Source organism: Triturus cristatus, chromosome 2_1, assembly GCF_964204655.1.
Source record: "Triturus cristatus chromosome 2_1, aTriCri1.1, whole genome shotgun sequence".
Classification (NCBI taxonomy): Eukaryota; Metazoa; Chordata; class Amphibia; order Caudata; family Salamandridae; genus Triturus; species Triturus cristatus.
The window spans coordinates 265,541,683-265,556,084 of record NC_140581.1 but is presented as its reverse complement, the minus strand read 5'-3'; the positions used below and the strand labels follow the sequence as shown (position 1 = coordinate 265,556,084).

The window sequence follows — 14,402 nt, the reverse complement described above, 5'->3', positions numbered from 1 at the left end:
CCTCACCTCCAGGGGCCCCCGTGGCCAATGATATTCAGACTGCTCAAGTATAGAGACCGAGACCACATTCTGCAGGTGGCGTGGTTGCATAGCCCAATGGAGATCAAAGGAGGCCTGGTGAAGATATACCCAGATCATACTACGGCCATACAAAATCAAAGAGAGAATTTTTTACTGGTTAAACGGCACCTTCAGGGCCTCAACTTGAAATACACCCTACTATTTCCCACCAAATTTGGCATCACTGTCTCTGATACATCCCATTTGTTAACCACCCCACAGGAAGTCTGGGAATGGTTTGAATGGAGGGGCTATACGATGCCACAGGTGCCCAACAGACAGCCCCCGAGATATAGCACCAGCATAGTTCGAAGCAGACGACACAAATAAAGAAACGATTAACCCCCCCACCAAAAAGCAGGTGCGGCAGGAGTGGTTGAGGGTGATACAAGAAGTGAAAGAAGGCAATCCGTGGATGGCGGCCACCAAATGTTCAACAACCCATAGAGTCTCCACTGACTCGGGGGGCAGCGATGATGACTCAGGCGAGGAGGCTAGGCCCTTGTCCCATCGATAGTAACACTAATGACAGTAGACAAAGTTATTTGAAGCCCCCCGAACTGGGGTGGCAGATGCAGGGGATCTCTAAAGTGACCAATCAAGGGACATAAGCTGAATGTCAGGCCTGCGGGTCCAGTCCTCTACACATGTATCTGTTGTAAATATTGGGTTTCTATCCTTAATTTAGCCACAAAATGTTAAAGGGAGGCAACAGGTACCTCAGGCATTTGGGAGGCGAGTAGTTTGTAACTTGCCTCACGAAGGGGCAGAAGGGTGGGGTGGCAGGGGGGAACTTCAGGGGCAAGTTGGAAAGAGAACATATGCACAGGCAATCGTTGGATACCCCAGAAGGCAGGTCTCCAGGCCCATTACACCCCATACCAATATGGTCACAACACACTGACTTTCGCAGGTCCCTCATGATCCTTTCATAGAACCTTAATGGATTAGGGAGTAAACTGAAGAGAGGAAAAGCAATGAAATATCTAGCAAGGTGTGCCCCGGACCTTGCTATGCTGCGAGAAACTCACCTACTACGCAATAACTGCAATTTTCTGGGTGAGGGCAGGTGTGCACTCTCCTGGCTCACTCAAGCTTCACCACGGGCTATTGGGGTACATGTCTTCTGGCATGTAAATCACTACCAAATCTGGTGACGCAAACCTGGGTGGAATCATAGGGGTGCTGAGGAGCAGTGGGTGGCACATGGCAAAGGGAGGAACTTTACGTAGGCTCATAGCACCTTCCTCTGGGCCTGCAAATGCCGAGCCTCTAGTGTGTGGCTGAATGGATCACAAAGGTCCCGGAGGCACTGCTGGCAGTGGGTGGAGACTTGAACCTGACCCTACATGCTTCACTCGACAGAGGGTCCAAAGGTGGTGGGTCCCTCAGAGAAGATACCCGACAGGCCTAATTTCTGACAGCTATGGGCCTGGCGGACCCCTGGCAGGTGCTGCATCCGGCGATGCGACAATATCCATTTGCAGCTAATGTAATGCAATTGATATCACACCCTGACTACTGTCTAGTCCCGAAAAGCCTCATGGGGCACTGTTATGAGGTAAAATATTAACCCAGAGGCATTTGGGATCATACGCCTCTGAGCCTACAGTTGGTACAGCCCACCCCCTGCCCCACACGGTCACAGGCTGGAGACTGGACCCCTGGGTGTTGATGGACTAGTGCACCAAAAGGTTTGACTAGGAGGCATCAGAATTATACTTTCAGGATAATAAAGGTCCGTGCCCTCTAGGGCCAGCCTATAAGAACCGAATAAAGTGGTGCTAAGGGGTCCGCTTATGGTTCATGTAAATGGGAAAAGGAAAGATAGGGACAGACAAGGAGTGGGGCTGGAGGCAAAACTGGAAATCTGGGAGGCCCATTAAGCCCAGCAACCACTTAGCCTCCCGAATAGAAAAGAATACTGTGACCTACTACAAAAGGAGGTGCAGGCACTTTACCGATCTAAACAGCACAAACTGTATGAGGTGGGGAACAATGCAGGAAAGTTATTGCCATGGTTTTCTCATCAGAGAAACGGCAGCCCTCTTCCTCCTTGACCTCACAGAAGCTTTCAACACCGTATCCCCCCACATACTTATCAACAGACTACACCAGATTAGAATCCAAGGAACATCCCTCAAGTGGATCACATCCTACCTCACAGGAAGAACAGAGAAGGTCACCCTCCCTCCCTACTCCTTGCTCCCTAAAAACATCAGCTACAGTGTACCTCTAGCCTCATCGCTTAACCCTACCCTCTTCAATGTATACATGACAACCCCTGGCCAACATTGTCAAGAGCCATGGACTCAACATCATCTCCTATGCCGACTACACCCAACTCATCCTCTCCCTGACCAATGACCCAACGACCACCAAGGACAAGTTCCAAAGATACCTGAAAGACGTGACTGCCTGGATGAACAGCAACGGTCTCAAACCGAACACTGACAAGAGAGAAGTACATCTACAGGAAAGGATAGCCTCTGGAAAAACAATTTTTGGCCTACTGAGCTGGGTCCAACCCTGAAGGCCACTGAACATGCCAGCAACCTTGGCATCATTCTTAATTGCCAACTATCCATGAAGAAACAGGTCAGAACCATCTCTTCTGCTTGCTTGCTCACCCTCCGAATGCTCAGGAAGGTCTTCAGATGGCTACCACCGCACCAGGCGAAAAGTCACGCAAGCCCTCATCACCAGCAGTCTAGACTACAGAAACCCCCTCTACATAAGAATCACTGCCCAACTAATGATGAAAATCCAAACTATCTAAAACAGAGCAGCCAGCCCCATCCTCGACCTCCTCAGATGGACGCACATCACCCCAGGAAACTCCACTGGCTACCAGCCGCGAAGAGATGCCAGTTCAAGCTGCTCACCCATGCTTACAAGGCACTACACAATGGAGGACCGGCCTACCTCAACAATCGATTGAATTTCCACCAACCTACCAGGAACCTCTCTGAATACCTCTGCCTAGCAGCCACCCGAAACATCCGCCAGATGAACAGTGGAGGATGCTCCTTCTCCCACCAGGCAGCCAAGGCCTGGAACAACCTCCCTCTGCACTCCAGAGACTCACCCTTGCTCCAGCAGTTCAGGAAGGACCTCAAGACCTGGATATTCAAACAATAGGAGCACATGCAACATGATGAAGCCGTACTCTACAAATCCTGATTGATTGATCGAGAGGAGAGGCGGAGGAGGATCCATGAAATCCACACGGTGAAAGCCACAAAGCAACAACGGTGGTTGAAATAGATTACGTTTTTGCTGACTTGCGAAAAGACGCATGCTCCTCGAGAATGGACCAGGGGTTGGCACACGACTTGGACCGGTTTCTCAAAGATTTTCCTGTCTCACAATTGAATGGAGAGGCGACTAGGTCCCTTCAGGGAGAAATCCAGGAGGGTGAGATAAACGATGCCCTGACCCAATTGAAATTTGAAAAGACACCAGGCCCAAATGGGCCACCCCCTGAGTTATTTAACTGTGTTTGATGTCAACTGTTAAACAGATACAGGATATGTTTCATGAGGCCCTATCAGTAGGGGAACTCCCCCGCAACCTTTGACAGCCACACATTGTCCAATCCACAAACTAGGGAAACCCCCTGAGTCCTGCTCTTTGCACAGGCCCATCTTGCTTCTTAACATAGAGATGAAAATACTTGAAAAGGTATTAGCGACCCGACTGTTGCAGGTAATCCACATGATTTTAGCACTGAATCAATACGGATGTATGCCCTACAGATCCACCAAGCATAATCTATGGCACTTATTTGACAGCCTAACCCGCAAGGGCAATATATGAGAGTCCATCACAATCCTGGCGCTGGATGCCGTTAAGTTGTTTGACTCTCTCGAATGGCACGTCATAATGACACTCTTAGAGCACGTGGGTTTTGGTCGCTCCTTCCGTGGGTGAGTGCGACTTCTCCACACCCGTCCCACTGCGAGAGTGAGGGTCAATGGCATGCTGTCAGGCGAGTTTGCACTGGGGAGAGGGACCAGACAGGGATGCCCCCTCTTCACCATCCTTTTTGTGATAGCACTGGAACCACTGGCTAACTGGATGCGGGAGATGCACTTCTCAGGGGACTGCGCTGGGACCCTCGACTGGGAAGACATGGTCGAGCTGTATGCAGACGATGTGCTCTTCTACCACGCAGAACTGGAGGACCAATAGGAACCTGGAGATCTTTACAGCCTTCGGTTGGTTTTCTGAACTATGCATCAACTGGAGAAAACCATGCCTCTTCCTTCCACCGGGATGGTAACTGCAAGAGGGTTGGAGATGTCCAATACAACCGGAGGAGAAATGGTTGAAATATCTGGGGATCCAAGTCAAAAGGAATAAGTATCTTTTCTTTGATTCTAACCTTGTCACAATCCTAGACAAATAGAAGCGAGATGTGAACCACTGGAGTAGGCTACCTATAGCCCTACTGGGCCATTAAGCCCTATACAAAAATCCTATACAAAATGATATACCTAACTAAATTCATGTATGCACTTCAGAACTGTCTGTTCCTGGTCTCTGAATGCTTTTTCAAACAGGCGCACGCCGTTACTAGGCTACTGTCATGGAATGGGGGGCTCCGTGGATAGCACTGATGACACTGACCCGGACGACTTTTGATGGTGGTAGAATGTGTTGAATTAAATACACTCTCTCTGGCCACATGTCCAAGTAATATAACTTGTCCCTTACTTCTGAAGTACAGACATCATGTACCTCCATGTACTAGTGGACTAGGTACCTGTTTCAGTATCAACACAATCATTTTAAAGCAAGGTCTGCCGGTCATCTGCTGGGGTTTGCTGTGTAGCTGGTGTCATGTTATTCATGGTGCTGGTACTGACTCTGTAAATAGGAGGGATTTCAGAGATTTTTTTAAGATGGTGGGGGAAAGAGGGGACTTTTTGAATGTGAAGGGCTGTCTTAAAATCTAGGCTATTCCATAATTCTTTTTTAGAATTGCAGCACAATATGGATGATTTCTTGCCGACGTATAAGGCATTTAAACATAAGGCAAAACATTTCAAGCTGGTTTCAGTGGAGATATCAACAAGAAGCCACAGTCTGTTTCTGTCTTTTTTAGGCCAACAGTAAACATGACTGTCATGCTCTGAACTGTTCCTTGGTGGCACAGCTGCTACTTTGGGAGACTGTAATTGACGCTGGTGGCACAATCCAGTTTATAATCCTAGGTTGTGTTTGACCCATGCATGAATTCCTCCGAGAAAACCATGAGAGAAGTAAATGTCTCACAATCAAGTGAGATAAACGACTTGCATACTTCTCCATCCCTCAAAAATTACACTGGCTGAATGATTAATGGGTGGGGGGGGGGAGGTGGAGAAATTCCTATGGCTTTCATTTGTGGTATTCTGAATCACTGTTTCACTAATTTGTTGGGTTAGACAAATAATTATATCAGAGATACATTTCTAAAATGTTATATTGGGTTTTAGTGATTTTCTTGAAGTAGAAATTTGCAATTTTATTACGTCTTTGCCTATTTTGGTTTCCAAACATTTGGTGATTTTATTATATTTTTCAAAATAACTTATTGTACAATTTTTTTCAGGTAGAACTTTAGTATTCTCTAAAATCCTAAAACTGTTTAAGAAATTCTATTTTTTTTTAGAAATGTTAAATCACTAGTTCTACCTTTAGCAAAACTAAACAAATAAGCAATTCAAACTTTTATTACAAACTAAAAATAAAATTATTTTTAGTAAATACAGATTTTAAAAATATCATAAAATATTTCATAGTTTAACTTGAAACAATATTTACAACACTTTACTTGCTTGCATTGTAATTAGCTACTTGATAAGGATTTTAAGACATTTTATCTACAATTAAAACTTCAGACAAATCATAATCATCAATACATTTTGGCAAAAAAGTAGTTATGTTCTACTGATTTTCCAATATTTATTAAAAAATAAATTGGGAATACTTTTTTACAAAACTGTTCTCATGTTTTGTTTTTTGTATTGAAAGAGATTTCGGTTCAAATGTTTATGGCAGAACTCAAGCTAGGCAGAAAAAAAACAACCATGTGCTACCAAGTAATTTGATAAGAGAATGTTATCTTCAAAAATTCAAGCTTGAGACACATTAGAAAACTAGCAAAGCATGTTCATAAAGGTCTCCTTAATGGATAACATTTTATGTTTACATCTACAAACAAAAGTGGTTCAGAACTCTGTACAAACACACAGTGAAATATACTGATCAGTAGAAGCTCACACATCTTGCAATGTCTTTGGTTCCTGCAGAACTTTCTTGATCCCACATAGAAGAAGAACTAGGGACCGTCATGATGTACATCATGGCAATCTTCATTTTGTGGCAAAACAAACACACTGAAGCTCTTCTTGTCCACCCCATACATGTGACCAACAAGCCTACCACACAAGCATGCTATTTTGAAGGGTCAGTCAGCTGGCAAGTGAGGTTAGTGGATTAATCGGCGGCTGCTGACATCGGCATACACCTTAAATTTGCAGGTTTATATCTTCACTAGTTCACCCCAGCCTTTCACCTGTTAAATTGGTAGCAGCTATAGCAAAAACGAATTGTCTTGGTTGTGGCACATTTCTTGAAGGGCTGAAAACTTAGAACTAGCCACCAGCTACAAGTACATGTTTTCCTGGATTTAATGCAAATGGTAAACAATAGTTCGATAACAAACAAGCTAGACAATGTAAATCCAAAGATGGTATCTATTAGCAAGCCATCCATTTGCCATGTTCACCCCTATTTTTAGCTGAATGATACTGGTGGTTGATACTGACTCTGAATGTGCCCCGGGCTATGCTTACAGGCACAGGCCAGTGCTATGTTTAAAACACAACACATGTATAGGGTACACTATGTATTAGTGTACACTTACAATTGGCTGCACAGACCCGACAAGTCCCTATTAGGTAATAAGGTAAGGGGGATTCATTTCCTTATAATCCCCTAGTAGATAATAGGGCATGGAGGTTTAGCAGATTTCATGCACTTTGCAAGTGTGTACTGCTGAGTGGCTGTCTGTCGTTTTAAATGCAGCCTTGCTTTGCAGACTGCCTTTAAAAGTGAATTCTTACAATTGGCGTGACCTACTCTTTAATCCCCTAGAAGATAATAGGGCAGGGGAATTGAAACTACCTATAAGACCCTAGTATATAACAGGGCATGGGCGTTTAGAGGCATGCAGCTTTGTTTGCACTTGCATGTGTGCACTGCTGAGTGTGTGATGTCATTTTAAGAGCAGCCTTGCTCTGCAACTCTGCTTTATAAAGTAAATTCAGTGCAAACTCGTCTTTGGTGTTACGGGCACTTTAGAAATGATAATCTACATTATTTTTACATATTAGGTAGCCCCCCCCCCCCCCCAAGGACTCCTCTAGGTGTCCCAGAAGCAGGGGCCATGTAACTATAATGAGGGAGTTATAATATTTGTTTTGTAAACCCAGGTGAGGGAAATCTGCCCATTTTACGTTTTCCCCATTACAGACACTTAACTCATAGGTTAACATTGTAATATTTTACGCACTCATAATTATTGCTAGGAAGAGAATGAAATATCATTCAGTCTTAGAATAATGGTATTGATGAATCCAATAGACCGCCTTTGTGAATTTATCATAACTTGTACAGAAAAGAAGTTATAAGACTTTCTTGCCTGTAAGGCAAAATCCAGCCTTCCTGCAGTCTTTCCTCATTGGTCAGTGCTAACAGGATTAGCCAGGCTGCCTCGATCAGATGATAAGAGGCTATCCAGGGAAGAGGCTATCTGCTGGATAGAGCTCGACAGCTACACAGGAATGACAGAGCAGGGGAAGCGGTGATAAAGAATGAGGCTTCAAAGGAGGAAAGGACAGGCAGGAATTCCAGGCCTACCTACCCTCGTCCCCTGTGCCCCAGCCACATAGCAGGCTTAAGGAAGGAATTTGCAGATGTTGGGAGGATAGCTATGGAAATGAGCCACACTGGGAGATGGCTTAGTTAGCTCTTACTGCTCTTCTGAAATTTCAGCCATCATGGATGTTTTAAGAATAGTGCTTTCTGGGACAAGAAGATGCCCCACTTTGGAGGAAGTGGTCATGCGCCTTGCTGGCATCTGCATCACATTTGTCAGGGGTGCCCTCCTCTTGATGCCCAGAAGTTGAAAATAAATATGTGAGAGGTACATAGCCTCTCAGTTCTGTTGCCAGAAACTACAAGGAAAAGAAGAATCTAAATTTGCACCCACAGGCCTGCACTCTGAATGACTGCAACTGCTGCACAATTTGGTACTACAGCCCTGGGGACTGTGAATTGCTTCAAGAAAGATTAAAGAGTGGACTCTTTGTAGCTACAAATTAACTGAGCTCATATGCATCATCTCCAGTCAGAGTCCCATTCCTGCAGTGCGCCCAGTGGACTTTAAAGGATTTAGCCAGGTGCATGGTGGGAATTGTGGTCTAGAGCTTCCAGAGACAAATTGTATTTGTGTTTTGGACACTTTGAACCTACAAGGAGTACTTCAGGAACCATCTCCTGAAGTTTGGAGAACTTTTGGGAAAAAGCTTCAAAAGTTGATTGACCCGACTAAGAGAGTCAAAGGGACCCCCTTCAACAGCGACAGGGCCAGGATTTCAGGTTCATCCTGCTGAAAAGCTCCGGAGCTCCAACTTCCAGGATTTGCCCAGGAGCTCCCTGAAAGTTAAGCCGGCGAACCTTCAACGGACCCGTCCTAGTGAAAAGCAGCAAGGGCCATCAGGAGAAAAAGCTCCAGAAAAGTTTTTAAAGTGTGAAAGTAAAATTTTGACCCGGGCCTCCCGCTTAGTATATCCGACCAGGGCTCCATTGCGGTCAACCTGAAACTTTGACTTTGTCCCAGTTAAGCACGACCAGATGTTCCAGAGTGGCGCTATGGGTTTTTAAGCACTATAAAGTGGTTAATCTTTAAAAGTTCATATCTCTGGTTCCCTACATTGCATTTTTGTCATTTTGGTGTCTATTTGTTCATTAAAATATTTACTATGTTTATAAATTGGCGTGGGATTTCTATTGTGTGTTGTGCCTTACTTATTTGATGTATTGGTGTTTTTAAATGCTTTACATTCCTGTCTTCTAAGTTAGGCCAGACTGCTCAGTTACAGCTACCAAGGGTTGAGTGAGGGACTCATTTATTGAGGCCTTTACTGGAACCTATACCATGTTAGTGGACTTATTACTGGTGGCAGGTGTATACTTACCCCTACCAATACTCAACTTTCCAACTGTATCCCAGAATTCATTAAAAACTAGCAACTATTTCATGGTGTTCGAGGCACCCTTAGCAAGTAACATTCTGCATAGCTTTTGCTGCACTCGCTCCATCATTCAAGTAGACGATCTATGCAAGAATGATAAGCAACTCACATATCCTATAGGAGGACTAAGGCGAATCTCCTCTCAGTCCCAAGTCCCTACTAACCTACAGAAAAACTTCCTATTTCTGGCGATTTTACTATATTTTTGTCAAAAAAGATCATCTTGTATATATGACCACTGTCTTCCCCTAAACTTTTTCTCTTCCTCCTCCATTTTTGCTGACCTTGTTTTTCCCTGCCTTAGGACTCGGTGCACTTTACCACTGCTAACCAGTGATAAGGTGCGTGTGCTCACTCCACAAAACAGGACATATTTAATTTACTCATAAGTCCATAGTAAAGTGGTACTACATGTACCCAGGGCCTATTCATTAAATGCTGCTAGTGAGCCTGCAGTGCTTATTGTGCCTTACACTTAAGTAGTGTTTCAAACATGTCTCAGGCCTGCCATTGCAGCCTTTGTGTGCAGTTTTAAAATGCCATTTTGACCTGGCAAAATAAACCTTCTACCAGGCCTAAACCTCTATTTTTAATACATTTAAGCCATTTCTAGGGTAGGAACTGGACAGCGCAGAGGGCAGGGTGCATTATATGTCGAAAGTAGGCCATTTACTTTTCGGGTTTACATGTCTTGGTAGTGAAAAACTCTTCAATGTGTTTTTAGAAGACCGACATCTTCTATACGATAACATTGGAGCTACCCTATTACATTCTATGAGCTGTAATTTCCAACTGGGAACAGATGATCAGTCGATGTTTTATATCTTTGGAATTGCAATTAAAAAAATCCTCTCTCATGGTAAAGTCAGATTTTAAATTACAATTTTGAAAATGCCAAATGTATAAAGTTGGCATTTTCCTACCTTAGCCATTAAATGCATGTAGCCTGTCTATAGGTCACATGACTAGATATATCTGACAGATGGGCTTTGTGTATTCCTCCTTTACAGCCACGCACAATAGGGAGCTTAGGTGTACCTAGATGGGCCATCACTGACAGGATGGGAGGGAGGAGCTGGACATAGCCTTACTTACACTTGAATAGGCTGCGTCCAGCCTCCACACAAAGGGCTGCACATACCCTCTAGTTTGTCTGGAGCCAGGACATGAAAGGCAGTATGCCTGGGGACTTCAAAGGGAAAACTCTAAAAGCTTCATCCACTTCAAAGACAGAACTGAGTATACATATTGGACCTCAGACACCAACTCTTCAGTACACTTCTGGACCTGTGGATACTCTGTCAGGAAGAAGGACTGCTATGCTGCTGAATGGACTGCCACTTAGATGGACTTCTACTCTGAAGGACTGCTGCCCTGTTGTGATGACCTGCTGACCTCTTGCCTGGGTGAGAAGGACTGGACCTGCAACTATTGAACCCAGGAACTCAAGTGACTCCAAGGGCTAGTTGGCTGGCCTCCTGACTAGACTTTGAGGGACAGAAGGCTCCAACAACCTTGAATCCAACACCTCAACTCTGCCAATCGGTGAGTTCTACCCTGTCAAGTGGTGCCACCCCAGTCCTGGACCCTTGGAAGTGGGCCTGAAGGTGCTCTGCCATCCTATCCATCTCCTGTGCTAATTGGCACAATCCCAAACAGAACCGGTGTACCGCATCTTGCCAATGTTCTCCTGATACAAGGATTTCCAATTGACCTTGCAGCCCACATTGGAACTGCTGCCAATGAGAAGTTATCCCGACGCAGGCCTTTTCATCACAAATCTCTTGTCGACGGCAGCCTCCATTATGACACAGGTTCTAGCATCACAGCCTCACAGCTCCTTGGAACCGACGCATTGACTCGTTGTGCAATGCATCCTCAGCACCACACTTTGCATCACAAGCTCTAGTAGATGCGATCCTTGCCGACGACCCAGGACCTCACATGGCATCACCTCAGAACTGATGCCTCGCCTCAGCCTGGCAAAGCATCCATGGCGGAGGACCTCGAAATGCTCTGCAACCAGGATTTATGGTGCTCTTGTTCAGCATGCCTAAGTGGGTCCCTGTAGCCAGTCCACTCTACATAGTGGTTGTCCTGAACTTGTGACTTTGTCCCAGTCCTGCCCAATCAGATATCCCCAGTTTTCACTTTGTGGCACTAATTTCACTGAAATCTTTAAACCTGCATATCCCCGGTTCCACCGACTGGATCTTTGTTGTTTTGGTCTTGCTTTATTTACTAAACACTACTCTATTTTTCTAACCATGTGTGGAATACTTTCCTTCTGTGGTGCATTTTCACTGTGTTACTGTTTGAAGTGCTGCACAAACACTTTACACATTGCCTCTGAGTCAAGCCTGACTGCTCTGTGCCAAGCTACCTGAAGAATGATCGGAGGTTAATTTAGGTTTTTGCTTGTGACATCACACTGACAAGGACAGTAGTTCCTGCTTGAGTAGGGTTTTTTCCCCCTCAAGCAGTAACCCAGTTTCTTACGCCTTCTTTTCAGAGTAGGTGGTAAATAGGAGGGTACAACTCCCCAGAGTCAGGGAAAACATGGGTTAAAGAACTAGTAATCCTGAGTCTGGCAGGGTATTCTGTATTCCGGGGTAGTTAACTTGTGGTCCCGGTTAATTCACAGGAAGATACTGGGCAGAAACATGTTTCAGCTGTGAACTCTTCTCACCAGAAGTCTGGACCTCCAGATTTATTTTGGTCACCAATCATCCTTGGTACATTAGGGAAGTAAACAAAACAATTACAATTGCATGTCAGCAGACAATTGCCCCAATAAGCTGCTGCAAATGCCAGAAACTGAGGAGCCGGTGACCCAAGACGATGCCAGGAGGAAGAGAGACGACAGGGAACCAGTGACCCGAGAGGATGCTGGGAGAAAGAGTAATGCCACACTCCCGAGATGAAGAAGGAGGAGCAGCAGGTCCACCTCTTCACATACCCAAAGCGCCACAGCCCTGTGAGGGTTGTGGTTACCGAAGTGGGTACCAGGATAGTGACAAAGATTTTCTTTCTTTAAGGGGACCAAACTGCGACTATACCGTATCTGATCAGATATGTTTATTCCAGCTCTGTATTTCACTTAACCGGGGGAACATAGAATGAGCACTTATGGAAAAAAAGGTTAATAAACTTGAGCAATGTGGATTTGGTTGGTATCTTGCTATCTGAGCAGTGAAATCATGCAGCAGTCGGTGACCTGCTGAAGAATTTCACCAGCTATCTTCTCATGTTTTCATGTCAATGGATATGGAGGCAGATCAGGAGAAATACAGATTTGACAAGTCATTTGCTACCATAAACCGAAGCCTATTATGCCCATGCCCATTCCCAGCCTTGATCTATTGAAAGCTTGCAGCACCCTTCAATTTAAACAAGCAGTTACTAAAGATGTAGAGATTTACCACTGAATGTTTGCAACTTTGCTGAAAAGGAACTTTAAGGTAATGCTACGGCACAGTATGACTCAAAGGCAAAGTAAACAAGCCAACCTCTGACTTTTAACTATTCATTACTATAGTACAGGGTTTAGGGCTAGATGTAGAAAGCATTTTAACGGGGACGTTTGCGAAGGGTAAGATGCTATTGGCATGTACCAACCCAATTTTGAGATTCAGTAACCTATTACCAACTCGCAAAATAGGGTTTGCGAGTCGCTATTAGGAAGGGGAGATTTAAGGGCATCCCTTCTTAATAGCGGGTCACACTGGTATGTAGGAATGTTTTGCGACCGAGAATGCAGTCGCAAAACATTCAAGGTTACCACAAACTTAAAGTTTGGTAGTAACCCATTCGCAAACAGGAAGGGGTCCCAACGAGACCCTGTCTCCTGTGTGAATGTATGCGAAAACATTTTGTAAGAGCAGGCAGTGGTTCCATGGACCACTCCCTGCTCTTAAAAAAAGAAAAACTTTTCATTGTTTTTTTTGTAATGTATCTCGTTTTCCCTTAAGAAAATCGGGCTGCTTTCCAAAAAAAAAGATTGCTTTATTCAAAAGCAATCACAGACAGGGTGGTCTGATGACCTCAGCTGGCCACCATCCCTGTGATTTTTGCGATTCCCAATGAGTCGCAAATTTCGACCTACCTCTTTAATAGTAGAGGTAGGTCATTTGCAACTCTCTGGGACTCGCAGAAAGTGTTCAACACACTTTTGTACATGCTGTTTTGTGATTTCCTAATTGCGAATCACAGGGGTTCGCAATTAGGGAATCTCAAAATGGTTTCTTAGTACATCTGGCCGTAAAAATACTACAAAAAAACAAGGTGATGCCAGTACACCCTAATTACATTAATACTGCAGCCTTCATTTTCGAGCCAGTACATATAGTTTTTGTTCTAGATGCATTGCAGTACGCACTATAAAACCATATTTACCTTTCTTTTTGTTAGGTGATTTAGATTTTTTCTTAGCATTTTTACCACTCCCTCGGGAAGTTGTCTTGGAGGCTTTTAGACGTTCTTTTTCTTTTATTTCCATCTGTTGGCGCTCTTTTTCTTCCTCTGCTTCTTTTAGTTGTACTTCACCAGCCAGCTGAGGAAAATATGTAGATATATATCCTCAGCATTAATAGGAATTTTCCTTCACAGAAATCAAGTTTAGTTTAACTTCACTGTGTCAGCTGTGAAAAGTGTATGCCCTCTACTTCGGAGTCGTTTTACCCAAGGACCCATACACATTGACAAAAAGCAGCGTGTGTATTTGTAAGATTGAGCAGTGCTGAATCCTACTTAGAAGTTAGGGTAAGGGCATTAGCAAAAAAAAAAAAACTATAAAGCTCAACAGGGGAAACACAATGAATATCCCAGTTAACATTGAACAAAGAGATATTTTATTCCATTTTGCACTAGTGACATGTAATTTTGTAATGGCCTACAATTACATCCCCTACATTGTATCTATGGAATAGTTAAGTTTTATATTGTTGGTATTATCCTCTCTCATCGCTAACCGATCCTACTTTACCCTTGGCATCTTCCCCTTCTCTACCCATGCTCCTTACACAATAGACTATT

General features: G+C 44.2%; 1 protein-coding gene across 1 annotated transcript in view; it reads right to left on the bottom strand.

The window, feature by feature from the left end:
- Positions 1 to 14,402, bottom strand: part of SPEF2 (sperm flagellar and cilia associated 2) — a 1,083,747-nt gene that overhangs the window by 364,814 nt on the left and 704,531 nt on the right. Inside the window, exon 25 of the mRNA XM_085631001.1 lies at positions 13,764 to 13,920. Coding sequence (XP_085487127.1) covers positions 13,764 to 13,920 — 157 coding nt within the window. The remainder of the gene's footprint in view (positions 1 to 13,763; positions 13,921 to 14,402) is intronic.